General features: G+C 43.4%; 2 protein-coding genes across 2 annotated transcripts in view; one reads left to right on the forward strand and one right to left on the reverse strand.

Moving 5' to 3' along the window:
• ATP6V1E1 (ATPase H+ transporting V1 subunit E1) overlaps positions 1 to 5,449 on the forward strand; it is a 55,619-nt gene extending 50,170 nt beyond the window's left edge. Inside the window, exons 7-9 of the mRNA XM_081083530.1 lie at positions 785 to 879; positions 2,726 to 2,813; positions 4,295 to 5,449. Coding sequence (XP_080939656.1) covers positions 785 to 879; positions 2,726 to 2,813; positions 4,295 to 4,357 — 246 coding nt within the window. The 3' untranslated portion in view covers positions 4,358 to 5,449. The remainder of the gene's footprint in view (positions 1 to 784; positions 880 to 2,725; positions 2,814 to 4,294) is intronic.
• An 894-nt stretch (positions 5,450 to 6,343) lies between these two features.
• SLC25A18 (solute carrier family 25 member 18) overlaps positions 6,344 to 23,533 on the reverse strand; it is a 36,399-nt gene continuing 19,209 nt past the window's right edge. Inside the window, exons 2-10 of the mRNA XM_081083532.1 lie at positions 19,651 to 19,869; positions 18,098 to 18,220; positions 17,815 to 17,870; positions 16,699 to 16,789; positions 11,268 to 11,386; positions 9,102 to 9,261; positions 7,594 to 7,748; positions 6,959 to 7,034; positions 6,344 to 6,534 (exon numbers count right to left, since the gene is read on the reverse strand). Of these exons, the coding sequence (XP_080939658.1) occupies positions 6,393 to 6,534; positions 6,959 to 7,034; positions 7,594 to 7,748; positions 9,102 to 9,261; positions 11,268 to 11,386; positions 16,699 to 16,789; positions 17,815 to 17,870; positions 18,098 to 18,220; positions 19,651 to 19,670 (942 nt within the window). The 5' untranslated portion in view covers positions 19,671 to 19,869 and the 3' untranslated portion in view covers positions 6,344 to 6,392. The remainder of the gene's footprint in view (positions 6,535 to 6,958; positions 7,035 to 7,593; positions 7,749 to 9,101; positions 9,262 to 11,267; positions 11,387 to 16,698; positions 16,790 to 17,814; positions 17,871 to 18,097; positions 18,221 to 19,650; positions 19,870 to 23,533) is intronic.

A 23,533-nucleotide genomic window follows, 5' to 3' on the forward strand; every position in this document is an offset into this window, starting at 1 on the left:
GAGCTCCTTTCTTTATAAAATTGGTAAAAAGTACATAACAAAAAGCTAACCATTTTAAATGTACAGTTGTTTTAATTACAGTAAGTACATGAATTGTTGTGCAACCATCTTTTACTTATTTGGATGTACCCAGATGTAGAATTGTTGGATCATATAGTAACCACCATCCATCTTTACAACATTTTCATCTTCCCGAACTGAAACTCTGTCCCTATTAAACACTAACTCCCCATTCCCCTCATCCTCAGCCCCTAGCAACCACCATTCTGCTTTCTGTCTCTGTGAATTTAACTATTGTATGTACCTCATATAAGTAGAATCATAGTATTTTTCCTGCTGTGTCTTAGTTCACTTTGACAAGGTTCATCTTATATTGTAGCATGAGTCAGAATTCCCTTCCTTTTTAAGGCTGAATTGTATGTGCACACCACATTTTGTTTATCTGGTCATCTGTCGATAGGCACTTGGGTTGTTTCTCGCTGTTGGCTATTGTGAATAGTGCCGCTATGCACATTGGAGTACAAATATCTGTTTGAATCTCTGCTTTTACTTATTTGATGTACCCAGATGTAAAATTGTTGGATCATATAGTAACTCTATGTTAAATTTTTTAAGGAATTACCACACTGTTTTCTATAGCAGCTGTACTATTGTACATTCCATTAGTAAATCATCTATTCTCTTACCTGAAATATATAGCTGCTTGTATTGTTTGTGGATTTTTATTTCTATTTTTTGGGGGGAAAAAGTTTCTGCTAAAACCTGTCATTTTCTGCTTTTCCAGGCTGCAGTGCAAAAAGCAATCCCTATGTACAAAATCGCCACCAATAAAGATGTTGATGTCCAAATTGATCAGGAGGTCTACCTGCCTGAGGAGATGTAAGGAGTATTTCTGCTTTTAACATCTGGCTTTCTTTCACTGGGAGAATGGCCTTTAGTTTTCTCCAAGGCACTCTTTGCCTTAAGGATAGAAGTGTGGCTGTTTTTTTCTATTAGTACTCTGTTGTGGTTCTTCCTTATTAGCCAGGTAGACAATGACTGGGAGGGAGGATGAAGTAAGAAAATAATAATAAGGTCACAGTCCATTAAAATTTCCCAAAGAAATTTTGCAAAACCTTACCCGGACTTTGTGTCATAGCCTGCTTATTTAAGAAATATTTGATAAAAGTAAAATTTTGGTATAGCAAAAGAATTTCATTCCCTGAGGCTCCATGTAATAGAACCACACCTTTTGCCTTATGCCTATTAAGTGCTGAGAAACAGGAATGGAATGATAAAAGGCTAGAGGCAGGACTTTCTAAGAGGGAGTTTGGTACAAGGTTAACAATGGTATCTTTTATCTGACACACAGCTTTGCCTTATCAGTACCCCTGGTAATTAGCAGAATAGGGCCTTGAGGAAACATTCAGATGAGGATTCTTTATCTGTTAATTTGTAAACTAGGACTAAATTCTCCCCCTTCTGATTTGCTGGTTGTTAGAATTAAAGTTGGTGCTATTTCAGAAAATCAAATTGGCATGTAGCAGTCACTTGGTAAATGACATTTATTAACACCCATACCTTAAATCCTAAGAAGCTTTTTAAATTTATTCAAGCTTACTGCTTATGTTTATTGGCCCCTTGCAGTATTTATTTATTTAAAATACTAGAGGCCACGTGCATGGATTCGTCGGCCAGTGGGGTCCGTCGGCCTGGCCTGCACCCTCTCAGTATCTGGGACCCCTTGGGGGATGTCAGATAGCCGGTTTTGGCCCAATCCCCACAGGCCCGATCCAGATAGGAGGGAGCCCAGTCCCTGCAGGCCCGATCCAGCCAGGGGGGAGCCCTATCCCATGCATTGAGCGTCTGTCCTCTGGTGGTCAGTGCTTGTCATAGCAACTGGTCAACCGGTCATTCAGTTGCTTGGGCTTTTATAGATAGATAGATAAATAGATACATACATACATATATACATACATACATACATACTAGTGGCCTGGTGCATTTATTTTTGTCTATGAGGGGGATGTCCCTCAGCCTGGCCTGCACCCTCTCCAATCTGGGACCCCTCAGGGGATGTCCGACTGCTGGTTTAGGCCCAATCCCTGTGGACATCCTTCTCACAATCCAGGAACGCTGACTCCTAACCGCTCACCTGCCTGCCTGCCTGATCACCCCTAACCACTCTGCCTGCTGGCCTGCTCGCCCTCAACTGCCCTCCCTGCCGGCCTGCTCTCCCCCAACTGTCCCCGCCGCCAGCCTGATCACCCCCAACTGCTCCCCCCTCCCCAGCCAGCCTGCTCACACCCAACTGTCCCTCCCGCGCTGCTGGCCTGATTACCCCCAACTGCCCTCCCCTCCTGATCTGATCGCCCATAACCTCCTCTGCCTCGACCCCGCCACCATGGCTTTGTCTGGAAAGTCTCCCAGAAGGTCTCCTGGTCTAATTAGCATATTGCCGTTTTATCAGTATAGATTTTTATTGACTTCAGAGAGGGAAAGAGATAGAAACTTCAGTGATAAGAAAAAATCATGATTGGCTGCCTCCTGCATGCCCCACACTGGAGATCAAGCCCACAACCTAAGCATGTGCTCCAACCAGAAATCAAACCCTGACCTACTGGTTCATAATTGTCAACCACTGAGCCATACCGGCCTGGCCCCTTATAGTATTTAGACATCCCATACCCCAAAACTTTCCTATCTTCCTGAAATCTATAAAAATTATTTCCCCTGTTCTTTGTAGAGCTGGTGGAGTTGAGATCTATAATGGGGATCGTAAAATAAAAGTTTCCAATACCCTAGAAAGCCGACTGGATCTCATAGCTCAGCAGGTGAGTGTGGGAATACTTTGTTAGTTGGTCTGTTACTTTGAAGTGATACAGAGAACACATCCATTCACTGGTGTTTGGGATTTGTTGCTGTATCCATATTTTTTGACATTTTCTTAAAAGGTATGGGATTCAGCATTTAGTGGCATTGACTGAGTCAGTACCATTTATATGAGGGGGATTTGAAGTCAGAAAAAGGGTTTTGTTTACATTTACAGTAATAACGTATACATTTTACTGCAAGTGGAAATGCTGACCAAAGTTCTTTCTCCAGCAAAAATTATGGCAACTAAAGTAAATACTTGTTTAAAAAAATTACCGTGGGCTGTTGGCTCTTCAAATATTCCCATGTTTGCACAAATAAATTATTTGGAAACAAGGCAGGAAATTTCAATTATTTCAACGTGCTGGGCATCTCCCAGTAGTGGTGGTCTACTGCTAACTTGTCTTATAGCTAAGCACTTTGATGTTGAGTATATCATCTTCTTGTAACTTAAACCATACAGCTTTGTTACCCAGTAGAGTAGCCACTCACTACAAATGGATATTTAAATTAAGTAAAATGAAAAATTCAGTTCCTTATATGCACTAGCCACATTTCAAATGCACAGCAACCACATGTGGCTAGTGGCTACTCTGTTGAACACACAGCCTTAGAAGTTTGAGGTTAAATCCTAAGGATTTTCACTTGCAATAACAAGTACCTCAGCACAGCTTGCATTGTATGTTTTCTGCTTGATACATAGACATTCAATAAATATTTTTTGAAATAAAGAATGATGAGATACAACTGTTAACAGGCTCTTCTTCCATCACAACATAACAGAAGCCTTAGACAGTAATGCCTTGAGTGTTTTTTGTTTTTAATGTTTTTATTGATTTTAGAGAGAAAGAAAGGGGGGTGGGGGGAGAGAGAGAGATCAGTAGCCTCCTGCACTCACCCTAACCAAGGATTGAACCCACAACCTGGATATGTGCTGTGACCGGGAATGAACTTGCTACCTTTGGTGCACAGGATGATGCTCAACCAATCGAGTGACACTAGCCAGGCCACGTTTAGTTTCTTAGTTTTTTTCTTCTTCTTCTTTGTTCCTTTAAAGCAGTTAGTCTTAACCCAAAATTTTTTATTGGTTAAGTTTCTCATCAAGGATTCTGTGATAGTGCTTCGGATAAGTAAAGGACAGATTTGATGCTTTTAGCTTTGTGATTTCCTTCCCAGCCATTTAGGGGTTCATGACTTGCCATCTCTGTTAAGATCTACAGTTCTTCATAAATGATGATGGTAGGAGACTTGACTTTGGGTGGTGAACACACAGTACAATATACAGATAATATATCATAGAATTGTGTACCTAAAACCTATATAATTTTATTAACCAATGGCACCTCAATAAGTTCATTAAAAATTTAAAAAGATGTGCAGTTCTTCCCAAGTTCTCCAGTTGACAAAACACTTATTGATTAAAGATCTCATTTCTTTACAGATGATGCCAGAAGTACGAGGAGCCTTGTTTGGTGCAAATGCCAACAGGAAGTTTTTGGACTAAGCCTTTGGGAGGTGGAATTCATGCACTGCTATGATGTAGAAGTTTCTGATATTTGAAGAAACAAGATGATCTATGTAGCTTCCTCTTTGCTGTTCTAATACTCTGTATTTACTCGTGGATATCTTTCTATACTAATGCCCTTAGCCTAATTGTTAACAATGGGAGAAAGTTTCCTTTAATATGATCAGGAAACCTACTTCTAGCTTATCTAAAAGTAACACAACTTTCAGTTGGTTCTGCAGCATGAAGGTGAAGAAATCAGGTAGTTGTTGCATGGACTTTACCCAAACTTGTGATCTTCCTCTGCTTCTAGTTATCTAGTCTAGAGGTTATGAGTATGGTATGCTCTGCTGGTAAGTCTCTGCTCTTTAGGCTTAACATACATGTGGGGCATGCATTCCTTCCAGCAGTAGTAGCTTCACTGTCACCTGTTTGGGCTTAGAATGCGATTTAAAATCTAAGCCATGATGCTTTATTTATTAAAACAAAACGTTTAAGTGAATTTAATTGTAGTTTATTATGCAAGACACTCTAAGTGTGTGGTTTGAGAGAGTAAAATTCTTAGTGTGGTTATCTAAAAAAGACACCATTATCCAAATTTCGGTAGCATTTGCTGGTTGACATCTGTTGGTACTTGAAACCATTAACCCTCCCTGGGTCCTATGGCACTTTCTGCTCATTTTTACCAGATCCTCAGAAATGTTCCTTTTATGTTCCTTTCAGCCCCTTATAGTCTTCCACACTTACACATAAGGTGTTCAGTATTATCTGTCCTCTAGAGGGCTTGACAGCTTTATTGAGGAAATAGTTTTACTAGCTTTGGCAGTGTCAGAAAAGGAACTAAGGTGTGTGGGGGTTTTTTTGCAAGGGGAAGGGGGGCGTTTAACTGTGTGTTAAGCCTAAACACTTTTCTTCCTCCCACTCATTTTCATGCCAGTTTTGAAATGGACACAGAAAGGTAGAAGACAGACTATTCATCGCAGCCTGTCTGCTTCCTTTGCTAATTATAAGACGAGATTATAACTAGTTCAACTGTATTTCAGACAGTGTTCCATGGACATCCTATATAATAAAAGCCTAATGTGCTAAGTGTCCAGTTGTCCGGTCATCCATTCAACCAATCAAAGCATAATATGCTAATGATATGCTAAGGCTGCTCAGTCGCTCACTATGACGTGCACTGACCACCAGGGGCAGACACTCAGACCAGTAGGTTAGCTTGCTGCTGGGGTCTGGCTGATCGGGACTGAGTGAGATGGACCAGACACACCCTGGAGCCCTCTCGCAGTCCCTCCCAGGCTGGTCAACCTCCCACGTCACTCTCCGGCCCCGATCATGCACCGTTGGGGTCCCTTGGCCTGGCCTGTGCCCTCTCACAATCCGGGACCTCTTGGGGGATGTCGGAGAGCTGGTTTCGGCCTGATCCCGCAGGCCAGGCGGAGGGACCCCCACTGGTGCACGAATTTATGCCCCGAGCCTCTAGTTGGTCTTTAAGAGCCTGTTTTTCAGAAGGAGGAAATGGGGCAGGATGGCTGCCCTGACTTTGGCCTGGCTGCTTGGTGTTAGTTGGCCTTATTCCTCAGCCATCCATAATTTGAAAGGATTTGGTTGGTTTTAAATTAGGTGCTGACTTTGAGGACTTACATGGTCCCCTTGAACTTTTGATTCTCTTTTTGCCCAAAATGAATGCTAGGACTAACCGTAAGTTGTTTAGCTCAGAATAACAAAACTAAATCCTCCAAATGACTCAAGTATACTGAGCTTGAGGTGTGAAATAGAAATGTAAAATGTAGAAACAACCCTTCTATCTTTACTGTCTGTTAAGGTCCTACAGTTAATACAACCAAAGCATGTACTACTTCTGTTGAAAGGTAGTTGGTTAGGGGCTTCTGAGGCAGAATAGAGCTGTAGCCACCTTGCTTATTAGAATAAGGTTGTTTCTTCTGAGACTTAGGTAGTACTACAAGTTACAGGACAAAATACATGGTGGGTAGAGAGATGGAAGCCAGTGAAGGCACCTGAATTCCAGCTATATTTATTCAAAACACTTTAAGATATGTTCTCCAATACCAATGAAGTAGACACCTTGGGCAATCCCAAAGAGAGGGGCTATGACAAGGGCCCGGCAGCCTGCTCCTTTCATGAAGGCAGATGGTCCCTCCTGAATCCATAGTTTCCTAGGGAGAAAGAAGAGTCCTGTGAGCTGAATGAGCAGAAGCACACCAAGCAGCGCTCAGTGACATCCTCTCCGACGTTTGTACATCTTTTCTTTGAAAGCACGTGTCACTTTCTACAGGAATGTGGGAGCCATGCCTCCCCCATTATGTGTATGCAGTTTGGTTACTAAGCAGTTGGGTCCAGGCCATGGAAAATTGGCTCAATTTGCTAGACTTTGGGAGAAAGATGCTGTAGGGATGCAAAGAAGAAAGCTCCAAGTACAACCTGCTTTCGTTGAGAGGTAAGGGAAAGCAACAGAATTCAAAGAAATACAGACCTCAGTGTAGTATAGTGATAAAATTGTTCTGTAGTTTGAGTCTAGGTGCACACCAACACAGAGGGAACTGTCCCAGCCACATCTGTAAAGGGATGCAGGGCCCTCACCTGGCACAGTCAGCGATCCCACTGTACTTGTCCTCAACCAGACCTTTCTTGAGCGTTTGGATTCGAGTTTTCAGAACTAAAACAAACGTTAAAATTAGGAGAGAACATTTTGCTTTTGGTATTCTCTTCTTAACATTAAATGGTCAGATTTCCTTTTATAGCCAGCATACATAAAACTGAATCCTGAGGCTATCTCTCCCATTGTGGGATATGTAATTGAAGGAATCAGAAACTACACGATCCCTTAGTTCACTCATGCTGTGGGAAGATCCACCTGTGTTAGAGGAGCTGACTGTTGTCTAAAGATAGAGGAAGCATTGTCTCATAGTGTGTAGCTCCTGCCTTTAGCCTTCAATTTTAAAGTATCAGCAACATTTATAGCTGATGCTCACAACTCTATTGGGGGACAAAAAGCTAGTAAAATCAGTACCTAGAAAGTAAGGGGATTTGTCAGTGATAAGAACTAGACCCCACGTTCTGTGGGTGGACCTGACAGTGGCCACAGGTTATGACCCAAGAGTTTTTAGGTTGGAGCTGTTTTGTCTCTATCCTAAAAGTTCAGTATTACTACTTATCCTATAAATGGCTCTACAGGTAACTAATTTGTAAAGCAAGTCAACACTAGAGGCACTTACCATCCAGAGGTGTTACTATGACAGCCGCTATGGAACCTGCAACACAGCCTGACATAAAGGAATGAACAAAGGAAGCCTTCCCAGTAAGTTCGTTGAAACCAAGGTTGTTGAGGTTGGCAAACAGAGGGAAGTAGATGATGGAGAAGGGAATATCTCTGCAGGAGAGGAAGAAAAACACTGAGCTTCTTGCCCTCCTGGGGCTTCTACCCAAGATCATACAGTGAGCCTGTGACCTCAAGATAGGTCAGAGACAAGCCTACAATTCCGTATTCCTGCTCTGGCACCCATGATAATGTGGGGTGATAGCATAAGAGATCAGCTTGATTTGCCTTTCCAACCATCCCAGTTCTTTCCTCTGCCCTCCCAGCACCTGCAGCTTAATGAGGAGCCAGATGCAGATTCAAAGACTGCTGGTGTGTTCCATAAAAGTGAGTAGGCAGGCTAAGGGAAGAGTTACTAAGCTGAGCAAGTGGCTGGTGAAGAGCTATAAGGTAAGTGTTGAGGGGATGGGCAGGAAGGTGAAGTTCATTTGTTGTCCAGAGACTAGAAAATTAACCCCTACACTGGCCAGGTAGCTCAGTTGGATAGACCATCATCCCAATATGCCAAGACTGCGGGTGTTGTTTTTTTAAAATGTTTTTATTGATTTCAGAGAGGGAAAGGGAAACATCAATAATGAGAGAGAGGCCGAAACCGGTTTGGCTCAGTGGATAGAGCGTCGGCCTGTGGACTGAAAGGTCCCAGGTTCGATTCTGGTCAAGGGCATGTACCTGGGTTGCAGGCACATCCCCAGTAGGAGATGTGCAGGAGGCAGCTGATCGATGTTTCTCTCTCATCGATGTTTCTAACTCTCTATCTCTCTCCCTTCCTCTCTGTAAAAAAATCAATAAAATATATTTTAAAAAAAAATAATAATGAGAGAGAGAATCATTGATTGCCTCCTGCACACCCCGTACTGGGGGTTGAGCCTGCAACCCAGGCATGGGTCCTGACTAGGAATCGAAACCGTCACCTGGTTCATCGGTGAATGCTCAACTATTGAGCCACATTGGCCAGGCAAGGCTGCAGGGCACATATAAGAAGGAACCAATCAATGCATAAATAACAAATTGATGTTTCTCCCTGCCTCTCTAAAATCAATAAAAAAATTTTTTTAAAAATTGAACTCCCTCTTTAAAAAAAAATGTTGCCCCCTGCCCCCAATAGCACAGTAAAATGGGATATATACACTCATTTACTTATAGATGACCCACACTCCTGTGTATACGTACATTCTAGGTGCCTTTGGACCACAGAACACCCTATAGTCATGTGGGCCTGGCCACTGAAGAAAGGTCCTGAAAGTAGTCTTTCAGATACCCAGTCTGTAATCCTGCCCAATTGTGGATAAAATATGAAGCATAGAGATATTTGAAAACAGGCAGGTTGGGATAGCAATCCCTCTGGTCCTCTTCCCTCTCCCTATTCACTTGGGGCCCTCTGTCCCAAGTTTGGGAAGAAAGTCTTACCTGAGAAGAGTGGCACCCAAACCCTTATAGAGACCAGCCAGGCCCTGGGTTCGAAGCAGCTCCCAGGCGATGACAGTGGCAGATGGACACTTGTGTGTGGAAGCTGATCCAATGGTGTAGGACCTAGAGGCAGGTGCTGAGGCCGAACCATGGTGATGGACTGCCGAAAGGGAAAGGAAAGACTTCCCATCACAAACTAGGCCCCAACAGGCGCTGCAAAACACTTGCAAGAGTATGGCTCCCAATTCCGCAGTTCTTCATTCTCCTGTGTTTTTAATTTGTCTTTCATTTCTAAACCATCTCTGAACCTATTTACATAGTTTCATCCTGTTGGGTCTTTGGGATGTAGGAATCCCATATGTCTTCTGCCTGATGTAAAGCGGCAAATTCTTTTTGTTTGTTTAAAAGTTCTCCTTCAATCCCAGCCCATGTGCTCTGTGGTTAGAGCCTCGACCTGCACACCAGAGGGTCGAGGATTTGATTACTGGTCAAGGCCATGTACCTGCCCACAGTGAGGGAGCATGTAGGAGGCAACCAATCAATGTGATATTTCTCTCTTTTTCTCTCCCATCCCCCCCGCCCCCCACTCTCTAAAAATCAATGGTAAAAAATATCTTCACTCCTTGGATGAGGATTTAAAGAAACACTATCTCCTTCAGTTGGTTGGAGCGTGATCCCATGCACCGAAAGATCGCATCACAGATTATTTTCCTGGTCAGAAAACACTCAGGTTGTGGGTTCAATCCCCAGTTGGGGTGCATGCAGGAGACAACCCATTGATGTTTCTCTCTTCCTCTCCCTCTCTCTCAAAGATACAACAGGAAAAAAAAAAATCAGACTTCAACAGAGCCTCCTCTCTCTACCATTCTAAGATTAGGTGATCATGTCCTTTTTATTCCCTGCATCATTTTGTAGAATTTTATTTTTGAGATGTCAACCCATTTTAGTTGAATAATTCAGAGCTCATAATACAATGAGTTAAACATCTAATAATAGAATGGAATTCTTTTTTTCCTGAGCATATTAAATACAAGCATTTCAAATGTGGTTGAGTCCCATTAATGACCACAAGATTCAATGCACTGAAATTGTGTGAATATTGATTCTCAGTGTGTGAGAAGCTTTGCATAGATTATAAGTTCTTGCTGAAAGAAAGCAATTTAATGTCCCAGTTTTGTTTGATATCCATCAGGGCAGCATTTCATACTAAGAAGCTAATGACAGCATATTGTCTTATGCTAATAATCTAGGGCTGCAGGCCTCAGACAGTTCTAATCAATGAACATTATTTTCCCCATGTCTCCTTTAAGTGCACATAATTATTTCACCCATATCCTAGCTTTCTCTTCTTTTAAAATGTTTTAGGAATACTAAAACTTCTTATCCAAGTTGAAAAACAAAACATTACAAAGCTTTTTACTCTGCAAAGCAAAACAGTGAGGGCTTTCCAGTGCCTGAACTGTATTCTTTCTGCAGTTTTATTTGCTTTAGACTGGACTGATCCACCTGAAAAGCACAGCACGTGTACACAGTTGGATTGAGAAGGGAAAGGGAATACACATTTATTGAAGACCTGGCACATGACATGTTGGCTTATTAAATTCAAACATTGTGGTTTAGCTCTGAGGAGAAACCCTCTGTCCCACCCCACCAGGGTTAGCCTCCTATTAGACGGCCAATCATTGCTTTTAATATATGCTTTGGTACCTATTCCACTCTAACTTTTTGAGAGGACCAGGATTTAGCAAAAGACCAAACTTCTCTTCCAGAGAAAACCAAAAGGATAGAGATGGTTCTTTTTATGCATTCCCACTAAAGCCCCACTTCTATAGCATAATATAATAGAACTTCTATTTATTGAAGTGTTCATGAGCAAGCCATTGACAAATTTCTTAAGATACTTAGGAAAACAAGACTAAACGTTAAGGCAATAAGATAGAGGTATTAGGGTGAGACCTCTGTCCTTCCCAAATCAATATTCTCATTTCTGCTCTTTGTTCTAGAGCTGGAAGTGTTAAAATCTAGAATGGTAACCATAAAATAAAAACTTCTACTAACCTAGAAATCTGATTGGGTCACACAGACTAGCAAATGAGTGCAGATGTGTAAAAATCTATTCTGATTATAGCCTTTATTGATTCCATGTGAAGTTAGGATAGGCCTCACCTAAGCGCCCAGCATCCTGCAACTGAATCTTGAGCATTTCCATGGGACAGGTAACCACCACCTGGCACATTCCAGCTCCACATCCAGCTAGCATCTCCATCTTCAGATTCCGCTGCATCCTATGGGACCAGGAGTTGGCATCCTTCAGTCACAGGCCAGCCCTCCTATCCCACCTGGCCATCTACTATCCCTTGGTGGTTGGAACTCTCCATGCATGATATTTAGCCTTGTTCCCACTGACTGCCACTCACCCAGCTGAGTAAATAATTACCTGGTGCTCAGGCTCAGGCTCCTTAAAGATATGACACTAATTTTAAAACAGACTGCCAGGGATGTAGCACCTGCATAGAAGTTGAAACTAGTACAGTGGAAATGCCTATTGCAGGAACTTGATTGTTCCTGATCCCTTAAGCAATATTACTAAGGTGCCGAAACCGGTTTGGCTCAGTGGATAGAGCGTCGGCCTGCGGACTGAAGGGTCCCGGGTTCGATTCTGGTCGGGGGCATGTACCTGGGTTGCGGCCACTTCCCCATTGGGGGATGTGCAGGAGGCAGCTGATCGATGTTTCTCTCTCATCGGACGTTTCTGACTCTCTATCCCTCTCCCTTCCTCTCTGTAAAAAATCAATAAAATATATTTAAAAAATATATATATATTACTAAGGTGATGGGAGGCACAAGGAGAACTTAAAAATCATTAGCATAGCCCTGGCCAGGTAGCTCAGATGGTTAGAGTGTTTTCCCCATACACCAGGTTGTGGGTTTGAACCCCAGTCAGGGCACATATAAGAAGCAACCAATGAATGCATAAATAAGTGGAACAACAAGTCAATTTTTTTTTCTCTTCCTCTCCCCCTTTCTCTAAAAATAATTTTTTAAAGAAATTCATACGCATAAGAAAGACAGAATAGAGAGCCCAGAATCAAGAGCCCCTGCATATACACTCAACTAATATCTGGCAAGGGAGCCAAGAACATTCAATGGAGAAAAGACAGTCTCTTCAATGAATGGTGCTGGGAGAGCTGGATATTCACATGTAAAAGAATGAAACAAGAGCCCTATCTTACAAAACACAAAATTTAATTTGAAATGGATTAAAGACTTAAATGTAAGACCTGAAGGAAAGAGGGAAAAAGCTCCTTGACATAGGTCAACTTAAAGCACAAGAAACAAAAGCAAAAATTAATAAATGGAATTATATCAAACTAAAAATCTGCATAGCAAAGAAAATAGCAACAACATGAAAAACCAATCTATAGAATGGCAGGAAATATTTGCTAATCATATATCTGATAAGGGGTTAATATTCAAAATATTTAAAGAGGGTGGTTGAATAATTCAGAGCTCATAATACAATGAGTTAAACATCTAATAAATTGACAAACTCAATAACAAAAAAACTCAATAACAAAAACACACACAAATAATCCAATTAGAAATGAGCAAGGGACCTGGATAGACATTTTTCCAAAGAATATATTTAAGTGGCCAGCAGGTACATGAAAAGATGTTCAACATCACTAATCATCAGAAAAATGTAAATTAAAGCCATAATGAGATCACCTCACACCTATTAGAATGTCATAACAAAGATGAGATGATAAATGTTGGTGAGATGTGGAGAAAAGGGAACCCTTGTGCACTCACTGTTGGTGGGATTGCCTGGTGAAGCCACTATGGAAAACAATACAGAGTTTCCTCAAAAAATTAAAAATAGAACTACCATATGACCCAGCAATCCCACTTCTAGGTATATATCCAAAGGGGACAAAATCACTGTTGAGACCTCTGTTCCCCCGTGTTCATTGCAGCATTATTTACAACTAGAGGCCTGGTGCACGAAATTCATGCACAGCGTGGGGGGATGGGGAGGTTCCCTCAGCCCAGCCTGCACCCTCTCCAATCCAGAACCCCTCAGGGATGTCCGACTACCTCTTGCAATCTGGGACCGCTGGCTCCTAACCGTTCACCTGCCTGCCTGCCTGATCGCCCCTAACCACCTCTGTCTGCCTGCCTGATCACCCCTAACTGCTCCCCTACCAGCCTGATCTCCCCTAACTGCTCCCCTGCTGGCCTGATCGCCCCTAACCGCCTCTGCCTCACTCTGCACCCGAGACCCAGGATTCCCTCCTCTGGCCAGTCGCAGGCACCTGGGACCCGGGCTTCCCTCCCTCTGGCCAGCCACAGTCACCCAGGACCTGGGCTGGCTTCTCCCAGACCAGCCGCAGCCACAGAAGACCATGTGCAGGCAGTTTCACCCAGGCCACAGGCACAGGCGCTGGTGCCCAGGACCATAGGGTGGGCAGCTTGTCCCTCTCCTGGGCAGCAGGTGCAGGTGCTGGCACTCAGGACCTCAGTGCAGGAAGCTTGTCCTCCTATGCCACAGCCTTGGCTGCTGGCGCCTGGGACCACAGGGCAGGCGGCTTGTCCCTCTCTCAGCCCACAGCCTGGCTGGTCCCCATTCCTCTCTCGCGAGCTCATTTGTGCCTAGCTGGTCCCCATTCCTCTCTCGTGAGCTCATTTGTGCCTGGCTAGTCCCCATTCCTCTCTCCTCAGTGTTGAGTGTCTGAGCCGTTATGGCGTGACAGTGTGAGGGCATGACAACCATTTGCATATTAGCTATTTATTATATAGAATATATATAATAAACAAACTCATAGCAAAAGACATCAAATTTTTGGTTATGAAAGTGAGTGGAAAGGAATTGGATGAAGAATGATCAAAAGGCACAAACTTTCATTTATAATAAGTAGTGGGGATGTAATGTACAACATGATGACTATAGTTAAACACTGCTGTATGGTTACTAAAAAAGTAAATCTGGAGATTCTCGGAGAAACCAAGATGGCAGCATAGGTAAACACCGGAGTTTGCTGCCTCAAACAACCACTTCAAAAATACAACCAAAAGATGGAATGGACATCATCCAGAACCACAGGAAGGCTGGCTGAGTGGAAATTCTACAACTAGAAGGAAAGAGAAAAGCATACCGAGACTCAGAGGAGGCGCAGTACGGAAGTAAAATACTAAAGTGCAGAGGTGCATGCGGAGAGGGCTGGCGGCTGAGGACGTGGTTGTCGTTTTCAATCGGGAGGGACTCTCAGGCTCTGAGCTTCAGTTTCGGGCGAGTCTCTAGGGACCCAGACTCATACGGGAGAAGCAGGACTGTCTGGCATCAGTCGGAACTCGAGGGCAGCTTTCTCTCCGAGGGGCTGGCAGGGATTTCCAGGATACTGAGAAGCGGAGATGCCATAACTGCTAGCCCTGCCCTGTTGATCCCGTGAGACCCGCCCCGCCCAAGCCCTGCAGGGAGGCTTTTGCTGGATAGCCTCAGGCAAAGGCTAGATTAGCACCTCCCTAGAGATCCAGAAGCCAGGAAACCCAGATGTCAGAGTGGGACCATCCAGTTTGCAGCTCCGTGGAACCATAAAGGACACACTCAGGGAGCAGACTCAGTGAGCACCAAAGCCCCATTGAAGCAAGTCTTGCCCCAGAGGGGTGTCTCCAACACAGAAGTACTCCCACTGCAGACCCAGCTGATTCTCACAGCCAATTGGACTGGAGGTCAATTCCTCTCAGTGATATCTACAACAATCAAGGCTTAACTACAACAAGACTGTGCACAAAGACCACAAGGGGGTGCAACAAGAGTGTCCTCCTCAGGAAATTGGGGAGGCTGAACCACTGGGCCCTAGAGGACACTCAGCACAGAAAACCACTTTATCAACACAGGGAAGCATAAAAAATGCAGAGACAAAGAAAAAGGACACAAATGACAGAAATGGAGGAAAGCAAACTACTGGATATAGAGTTCAAAACCACACTTTTAAGGTTTTTCAAGAATTTTCTAGAAACTGCTGATAAACTTAATGAGATCTATAAGAAATCTAATGAGACCCTCGAGGTTGTGATAAAGAACCAACTAGAAATTAAGCATACACTGACTGAAATAAAGTATATTATACAGACTCCCAACAGCAGACTAGCGGATTGCAAGAATCAAGTCAATGATTTGAAATACGAAGAAGCAAAAAACACCCAACCAGAAAATAAAATGAAAAAAGAATCCAAAAATATGAAGATAGTGTAAGGAGCCTCTGGGACAGCTTCAAGCGTACCAACATCAGAATTATAGGGGTGCCAGAAGATGAGAGAGAGCAAGATATTGAAAACCTATTTGAAGAAATCATGACAGAAAACTTCCCCTACCTGGTGAAAGAAATTGACTTACAAGTCCAGGAAGCGCAGAGAACCCCAAACAAAAGGAATCCAAAGAGGACCACACCAAGACACATCATAATTAAAATGCCAAGAGCAAAAGACAAAGAGAATCTTAAAAGCAGCAAGAGAAAGAAAGTCAATTACCTACAAGGGAGTACCCATATGACTGTCAGCTGATTTCTCAACAGAAACTTTGCAGGCCAGAAGGGAGTGGCAAGAAATATTCAAAGTGATGAATGCCAAGAATCTACAACCAAGATTACTTTATCCAGCAAAGCTATCATTCAGAATTGAAGGTCAGTTAAAGAGCTTCACAGATAAGAAAAAGCTAAAGGAGTTCATCACCACCAAACCAGGATTATATGAAATGCTGAAAGGTATCCTTTAAGAAGAGGAAGAAGAAGAAAAAGGTAAAGATACAAATTATGAACAACAAATACACATCTATCAACAAGTGAACCTGAAAATCAAGTGAATAATCTGATGAACAGAATGAACTGGTGATTATAATAGAATCAGGGGCATAGAAAGGGAGTGGACTGGCTATTTTGGGGGAGGGGGGAAAGGGGTGAGGGGGATGCGGGAAGAGACTGGACAAAAAATGTGCATCTATGGATGAGGACAGTGGGTGGGGAGTGAGGGAGGAGGGTGGGGTGGGAAATGGGTGGAGGGGAGTTATGGGGGGAAAAAAGAGGAACAAATGTAATAATCTGAACAATAAAGTTTTAATTAATAATAATAAAAAAAATTCTCACCCTTAAAAAAAAAAAAGGAAGTAAATCCTACAAGTTCTCATCACAAGGGGGGAAAAAATTTATAACTTTATGAGGGGATAGATGTTAACATTATAGTAATCATTTCATAATATATGTGTGTCAGGTCATTATGCTGTACACTTTAAACTTATACAGTGTTGTATGCCAATTATATCTCAAAACTGAAAAAATATTCATCAGCTAGTTGATGTATATATATTCTATATTGTCTATCTCTTATCTATCTACCTGGAACTTTCAAATTACACCAGCTCATTCTCTCCCTTTACTTACCATCTGCTAAAACACACTAACCCTCAGCCATTTGTATATACATATTTATAAAAATGCACACAAATAAACTGAGGTAGAGTTGCAATCCTCTGCCTGCTATCTTCCAAAAAAAGTAGACATGCAGTGAAGGATTTCCATCTCCAGCCCCCACCTGGCCGTACCCATCTTCCATGAGCAACTGTCGGAAAAAGTCATTGGCTGCCAGCTTAATGGCCTTCTCTGGAGTGACCAAGGTGAGGTTCACTGCAGCTCCTGGAAGTAAACAACGAAGATGAGGAGGTAAGGCCATCTCCGATGTACCAGTGCCTGGAACATGCCATGTAGATGGTCTATCTGGAACTTCCAAATTACACCAGCTCATTCTCTCAGAAGTTGTTTCTGGAGTAAACAGGGTCTCTGGGGTCAAGGAGGGTTCATCTGCTTATCTTATTGAAATAAATTTCATCTCCCTACTTCCACTATCCTACCACCACATTTTCCTTTTTAAATGGACTCATTGGTGCAGTTATTAGGAAATCTGTCCTTGCTAATGCTGTCTGTCTCTGATGCTAAATAAGCAGTTCCCCAAATTAATCCCCAATAAAAAGGCCCTGGGGGACAGGGATTGGTTTCAATTTCTGTGCTGTGTTTGCCAGGCCCACTGAGAGCTCTGTGGGTCATAGAGGCTTTTTTACTTTGTTCCTAAGGGGTACTATCATATCAGTTCCTTCTCAACCCCAGCTTTGTATCCATTTTCCAAGGCATAATCTTGGTTGTGCCACCTTGGATAGGGACACTGCAGGAAACAGGGACAGCACTGGCCGTTTCAAGAAAGAGCCACTCAGTAACTCCTTTCCAGGAACTCAAAACCCTTTCCATTCCTTCCTTGTCAGCCTCTACCTCTTCTGCTATTGGTGGTTGGATGCCTTGACAGCCTGAGAGAGGGGTGGGGCAGAGAAGGGGGTTTAGGGGTTCACTTGCCTCCAACATCACACAGTGAGGCAGTGGTTGTGCCAGGATGGAATCTAGGGCTCCTGGGCTCCTCAGTGTATTCCACTGGCATCCCCCAAACCTCACCATAACTACTGTGTCTACCAAGGCACAAGAGGGCTTATGAAAAGCAATGTGGTCCAAAAGTACTTGGTAGCCCAGGCCCATCCTAGGAGTTCCCTGGGCAGAAAGAATGCTGCTTTCCAATGTCCTATAAATTCACAAAAATCTGACTCCCCTGTGCCATACCCTCTGTCCTCACTTGGCCTCACAAGCCAGGCCTCCCCCAGGATGCCTAGTGAGCATACCTCGGTACATGCCCAGAAAGCCCTCTACCCTTGCTGTCTTCATCAGGCAATCTATCCTAGAAGCAGAAGCCAGAACGGGAAATTAGTAGTGAACAGAAGGCTGTACCACAACCCCCTTGCCTTCATCCAATGCTCTAATCCTGTTGGGCTCACCCCAGTTGACCACCTCCACCTCCCTCCCCCACACCCTAATCTTACTCCCTAAAAAGACTATGGAGAGTGAGGCCCCACATCCCTCCTCTGGGAGCCCCCTCTTCTTACCCCCTTCTTCACCAATACCTACATTCCTTTGTAGATATCTTTTCCATGTTGGTTCTGAAGTCGAGTCTTGGCCAAGTCAATGGGGAACACACAGGTCACCCCCAGGAGCCCTGCCACGCCTCCATTGATGAGTTTTGCTGTGACACTAGGCCATGGGAAGGAGGGAGGCACAGAGTGAGTGAGGGAGGCACAAGCATAGGAGCATGGAAGGAGGCTGGCTGCAGAGAGCTACCCATAGCCAGGACTGGATGGGGAAATGGAGGGAGGCCAGCAGGAAAGCAGGAACAGAGTAGAGCAAGCATAGGAATGGCAGCTCCATTGACTTCAGCCCCACAGGCATCCATAGACCCCTCTCCTCAGCTTCTTGCCCCTACCCCAGCAACCCTTCTGCTCGACTTGTCGTGCCTCCCTCACTTGGTCCAGTTCCAGAGATAGGTTAGGGGCCAGGACCCAGAGGGCCTAGCAGCCACTTCCTTCCGGGGTACTGCCCTCACCAGGGCTGAAGCCTCTTGCCCTAACCCCACAGGGAGATGTTCATAAAGCTAGGAGACTGCCAGGGCTTCTGGGAAGGATGCCAGAGTGCCAACTCTGCCCCCTGGGGCTCCACTAGTGTGCAGGAGGTTCTTAGCTGGGCCTCAGAGTATCCCCTGCAGAGTCTCCACCCAAGGCCTGTTCTCTGGCTTATCCCCATCTGCAGGGCCACGTGTGGACACATTTTCAAACACACTGAACTTTTATTTCAGACTTAAGGTCATCAGAACTGATTTTGAATCCTGGCTATTCTGTTAGTTTAGCAAATTATCTCACTTCTCTGATCCTTTGTTTTCCCCTCTGTACAACTGGCTCGTGCATTTGGTAACTGATAGCTATTATTAATAAGAGAACACACTTTTCTGACATGATACTTCTAGTCAGCATGAATAACTCAGGTTAATTGATATTATCTAGTCAAAAGTAAAGAAAAGTCCCTCTCGCCAAACCGGTTTGGCTCAGTGGATAGAGCGTTGGCCTCTGGACTGAAAGGTCCCGGGTTCGATTCCGGTCAAGGGCATGTACCATGGTTGCGGGCACATCCCAGTGGGAGGTGTGCGGGAGGCAGCTGATCGATGTTTCTCTCTCATCAATGTTTCTAACCCTCTATCCCTCTCCCTTCCTCTCTGTAAAAAATCAATAAAATATATTTTTAAAAAAAAACAAAAAGAAAAAAAGTCCCTCGCATCATTTTTTAAGTCTGAAAATAGAAAATGGAGCCTAGTAACATTTTCTTATCTTTCTGGCCAGAGGCAGATGTGAGCAAAATATTTGGCGGTAGATTACCTGGAAGTGGTAAGAACAGATAATAGGTTTAAATTTTGCAGGCTGAAGAGATGCAGTTCAAAAAATTACAAATTATATTTAAATATACCTATCTATAAAAAAATTTTTTGTATATAGGAAATGGGTCCCTTTTGCTGTTCCCCAGGACTCAGCTAATACTTTAGGAATATGGAAGGGAAGCTTAGTGATTGTTATCCCCACAGCAGCTCTTTCCCTAATCCCAGCCCAGAGATGAGGGCTATATTAGCCAGAGTTTACCTCAAATCCTGCTTGGACATTCTTCAGGGTGCTGAGGACTCTGGTGGTCCTGGAACAGAGGCTGCTTATTCACTCCTCAGGGCAGATGGTTGGCTGATGTGGAAGAAGTGGTGTCGTATCCTTGACTCTAACTTGCGTTGGCAGAGAGGGGTGTTGGTGGAGAGAGCTGGAGCCACCTTTCCAGCAAGTCACAAGCTCCTCGGACTGCAGCTGCCTCCTCTATAAAGTGATCAGACTGACACTCACCTCATGTTTGAGAGCCACATCTGTGGTAGGAGGAACATTATTCATGTGTTAATACTGCCAAGTTAATCCCTTCCTACACCCTTTGAACTTTGGGGATTGAAGTCAGAAGAGGATGAGATAGAAGAATAATGGGCCCAAACCAAGGCAGGGGAGAGGAGTTCTGAGGGCATTTAGGAGAGAGGCGTGGAGCAATGGTGAGGGACGTTGATGGGATCTGAAACAGGCATTTTAAGGAGATTTGCTGTGGTTTTGGAATCCCTCTCATAGTGTCCAAGACTACAACACTTGAGATGAAAAAACAAACACCAAAAACACTTGAGATAGTGTGACGTTACACTTTGGCTCTTAAAATGTGTTTTCTGAACTTCCTGTGATCCTATTGAAAGACTGAGCTGCATTAAGACTATGGATTTGTACTTGACATACATGGAAAGCACCAGGGACTGTGCCAGGAAGTCAAAACTGTAGTTATAATAGTTGTTATAGCTCCTGAGGAGAGGTCCTGGTTCAAGCCAGAGAGACAGGGGATCCCTGAGTCCTGATGCCCTGGCGGAGGCTGGCTTGTGTTCCGCATAATCTCTCCTCTCCAGGCTCCCTTCAAACTGTGTAAGCACTCCTTCCTCTTTCATGCTCCTCATTGTTCCCTAGGCTATCAGAAATTATCTGCCCTCTCCAGGTATTTTGTTTTGAGGGAGAAAAGACAAATCAGTTTTCCCCTATTGTATATTGATCTACTCAGAAAAAAATTTGAGTGCCAGGCACTGGCTATTCCAGGTCTGGATATACAGAAGTGAACAAAAGACTAAATTCGTTGTTTTTAGGGGCTTAAATTTTTGTTGTTAATCCTCACCACAGGATATTTTTTTCATTGCTTTTCAGAGAGTGGAAGGAAGGGAGAGAAAGAGAGAAACATTGATGTGAGAGACACATCAATTGGTTGCCTCCCAAATGTGCCCCAACCAGGGTGTGGGGTGTGAACCCACAACCCAGGTATATGCATGTCCTTGCCAGGGAATTGAACCCATGACCCTTTAGTGTGTGGGCAGACATTCTAACCACTGAGTAACACCGACCAGGGCAGGCACTTAAATTTTAAAAGAGAAGATAGACAATAAATGAAATAAATAAATCCTAAGGATGCCAGATAGTGATAAATACTCAAGAAAAAAAAATTCCCAAGGAAAGGAAGATAGAAAATGTCAGTGGAGTGGGGATGATGGTGGATTAACCAAGAAAGGATTCACTGAGGTGACTTGAGAATCCAAAGGGAGTAAGGGAATGAGGGTCTGGGAGAAGAGCATTCAAGGCAAAGCAAAGGCCCAGAGAGCAGTGAGACAAGTGAACTGGAGGAACAGCAGTGGCCAGTGAAGAGTAAACATGGATGAATGTGGAGATAGTCATAGAGATAATGGGGTGAAGGCAAGGCCTCATAAGATCTTTAGATTTTATTCTGAATAAAAAGAGAAACAGTGGGAGAATTGTCAGTATAGAAGTAACAAGCTCTAGACAGGACCATTTGGCTGCTATGCTGAGAATGGACAACAGAGGATCAAAGATAAAGGCAGAAAAAACAATTAAATTATTGCAGTAATCTAGGCAAGAGGTGCTTGGTTGTCTGTTGGGGGTGTGGTAGGGGGTGGTGATGAGAAGTGGTTTAATTATGGATATATGTTGAAGGTTGATGGTTCAGCTGTGAGAGAAAATGAGTAGTTAAGGGGCCACCAAAGTTTTGAGTGAGAACTTGAAGAATGGGCTTATAACATGGTGTCTGGCACTAGAACATGTAAAGCTTGGATCTGTTGGAGAAAGAAGCAAAAAGTGAAGCAAGCACATATTCAGGAGAAACAAAAGATGGAGATATTCCTAATGTTTAAATCCCTGCTTCCAGCTCGTTCCTGAATGCCAGTTGCATTCCTGTCCTTGAATTCAGTCCTGTCAATAAATTAGGTCATTATTGCTTAACTTGCTAGAATTTGGTTTCCCAATCAAAGAAGTCTTAATTATCCTTAATTAAATTAGCAAAGGAAGTGAGAATTTGCACACTATAGACCAAAACGGATGGAATGGGCTGAGAGAAAGTGGGGCATAGGCTTGAAGAACCCCCATGTTGTGTTAATTAAGCTGGCAGGTCTTGTACTGTATCATCTGTCATCTCTTCAGGCTCCAAGCAATTGCCTACAAAAGCTGGAGATTTAGGGGACTTAGTGGCAAAATGTCAGAAAATTAAAGTGTGTTGGCTGTTTTTTGAGACATTTAATAAATTGTTATGTTAGACACACTGTAATTCAAGGTAGTTGCCTCAAAAATTGATAGGAAACAACACAACATGTAAGAAACCCTTTCTGTCTGAAGTCAAAGATTCAAATAATTGAAAATCTTGCAGCCATATTTCCTATTTCTACAACTAAATTACTGTTTTCTAAATTGTGGTTCGTTGGCTGTTGGAATAAGGGTATTTAAGAGAAACCAGAAAAATTAGGGACACCTCAACCCCTGGGTCACTCCCTAGGTCCTCCACTAGGTAGGTGAACAATGGCTGGTGGCGGGTATGCATCCCAGGGCACCAGCCTCGCCATCCTGAGTCTGTGCTTAGGCCCAGGCCTTGCAGTTCCCTTTAGCAGATTTAGTACTCAAAGATTATGACTTGACAAGATTTCTTGAACTGGTAATAAGGAAATACAGTCAACAAAGAGGAAAGTGCCAGCCAGCCAAGATGTTGATTGATTGATTGATTGATTGATTGATTTTAGAGAGAGGGAGATAGATGATAAATAGATAGATAGATAGATAGATAGATAGATAGATAGATAGATAGATAGATGATAGATAGATTTGTTATTCTACTTATTTATGCATTCATTGGTTGCTTGTTGTATGTGTCCTGACTGGAGATTGAACCTGCAAACATGGTGTATTGGGATGATGCTCCAACCAACTGAGCTACCTGGCCAGGGCAGCCAGCCAAGATTTTAAAGGAGTCATATCAACCATAAAAATCCCAAACTTGGCAGCAGGGCCTGTAATTGCTCAATCCCTGAGGCAATCTACAGACCCTAGTGTTAGTCATTCTACAAATATTTTTTGAATGCCTATTGTTGCCAGCCATTCTAGGCAACAGCGATATAGCTGAGAACAAGGTCTTTGCCTTCACAGAGTTTAAATTCTACTGGTTCCATCACTAATAGGAATTGACTTCTAAAGTACACAGTCTATCCTCCCACCAGGCACTCCTCTACTGTTCTCTCATTATAAGTTCTGAGCCCTAGCCGGTTTGGCTCAGTGGTTAGAGTGTCAGCCTGCAGACTGAAGGGTCCCAAGTTTGATTCCTGTCAAGGGCACATGCCTGGGTTGCGGTCTCAGTCCCCAGTAGGGGATGTGCAGGAGGCAGCCAATTAATGATTCTCTCTCATCATTAATTTTTCTATATATATATATATATATTCTGAAAGATCCAGGGCAAGAAAATTCTTCCAGCAAGTAGGCCCTGAGGCAGCCATATTGCCTGACCAAGCTCATTGCCAAAAATTTAGTAAACAAATGGACACTCATTAAATTATCTAGCCAGCACTTTTTAAAAAATCCTCATCTGAGGATATTTTTCCCTCTTTAGAGAGAGTGGAAGGGAGAGAGGGAAGAG

The sequence above is a fragment of the Myotis nattereri genome, assembly GCF_964212035.1.
Source record: "Myotis nattereri genome assembly, chromosome: 2".
NCBI classification, from domain to species: Eukaryota; Metazoa; Chordata; class Mammalia; order Chiroptera; family Vespertilionidae; genus Myotis; species Myotis nattereri.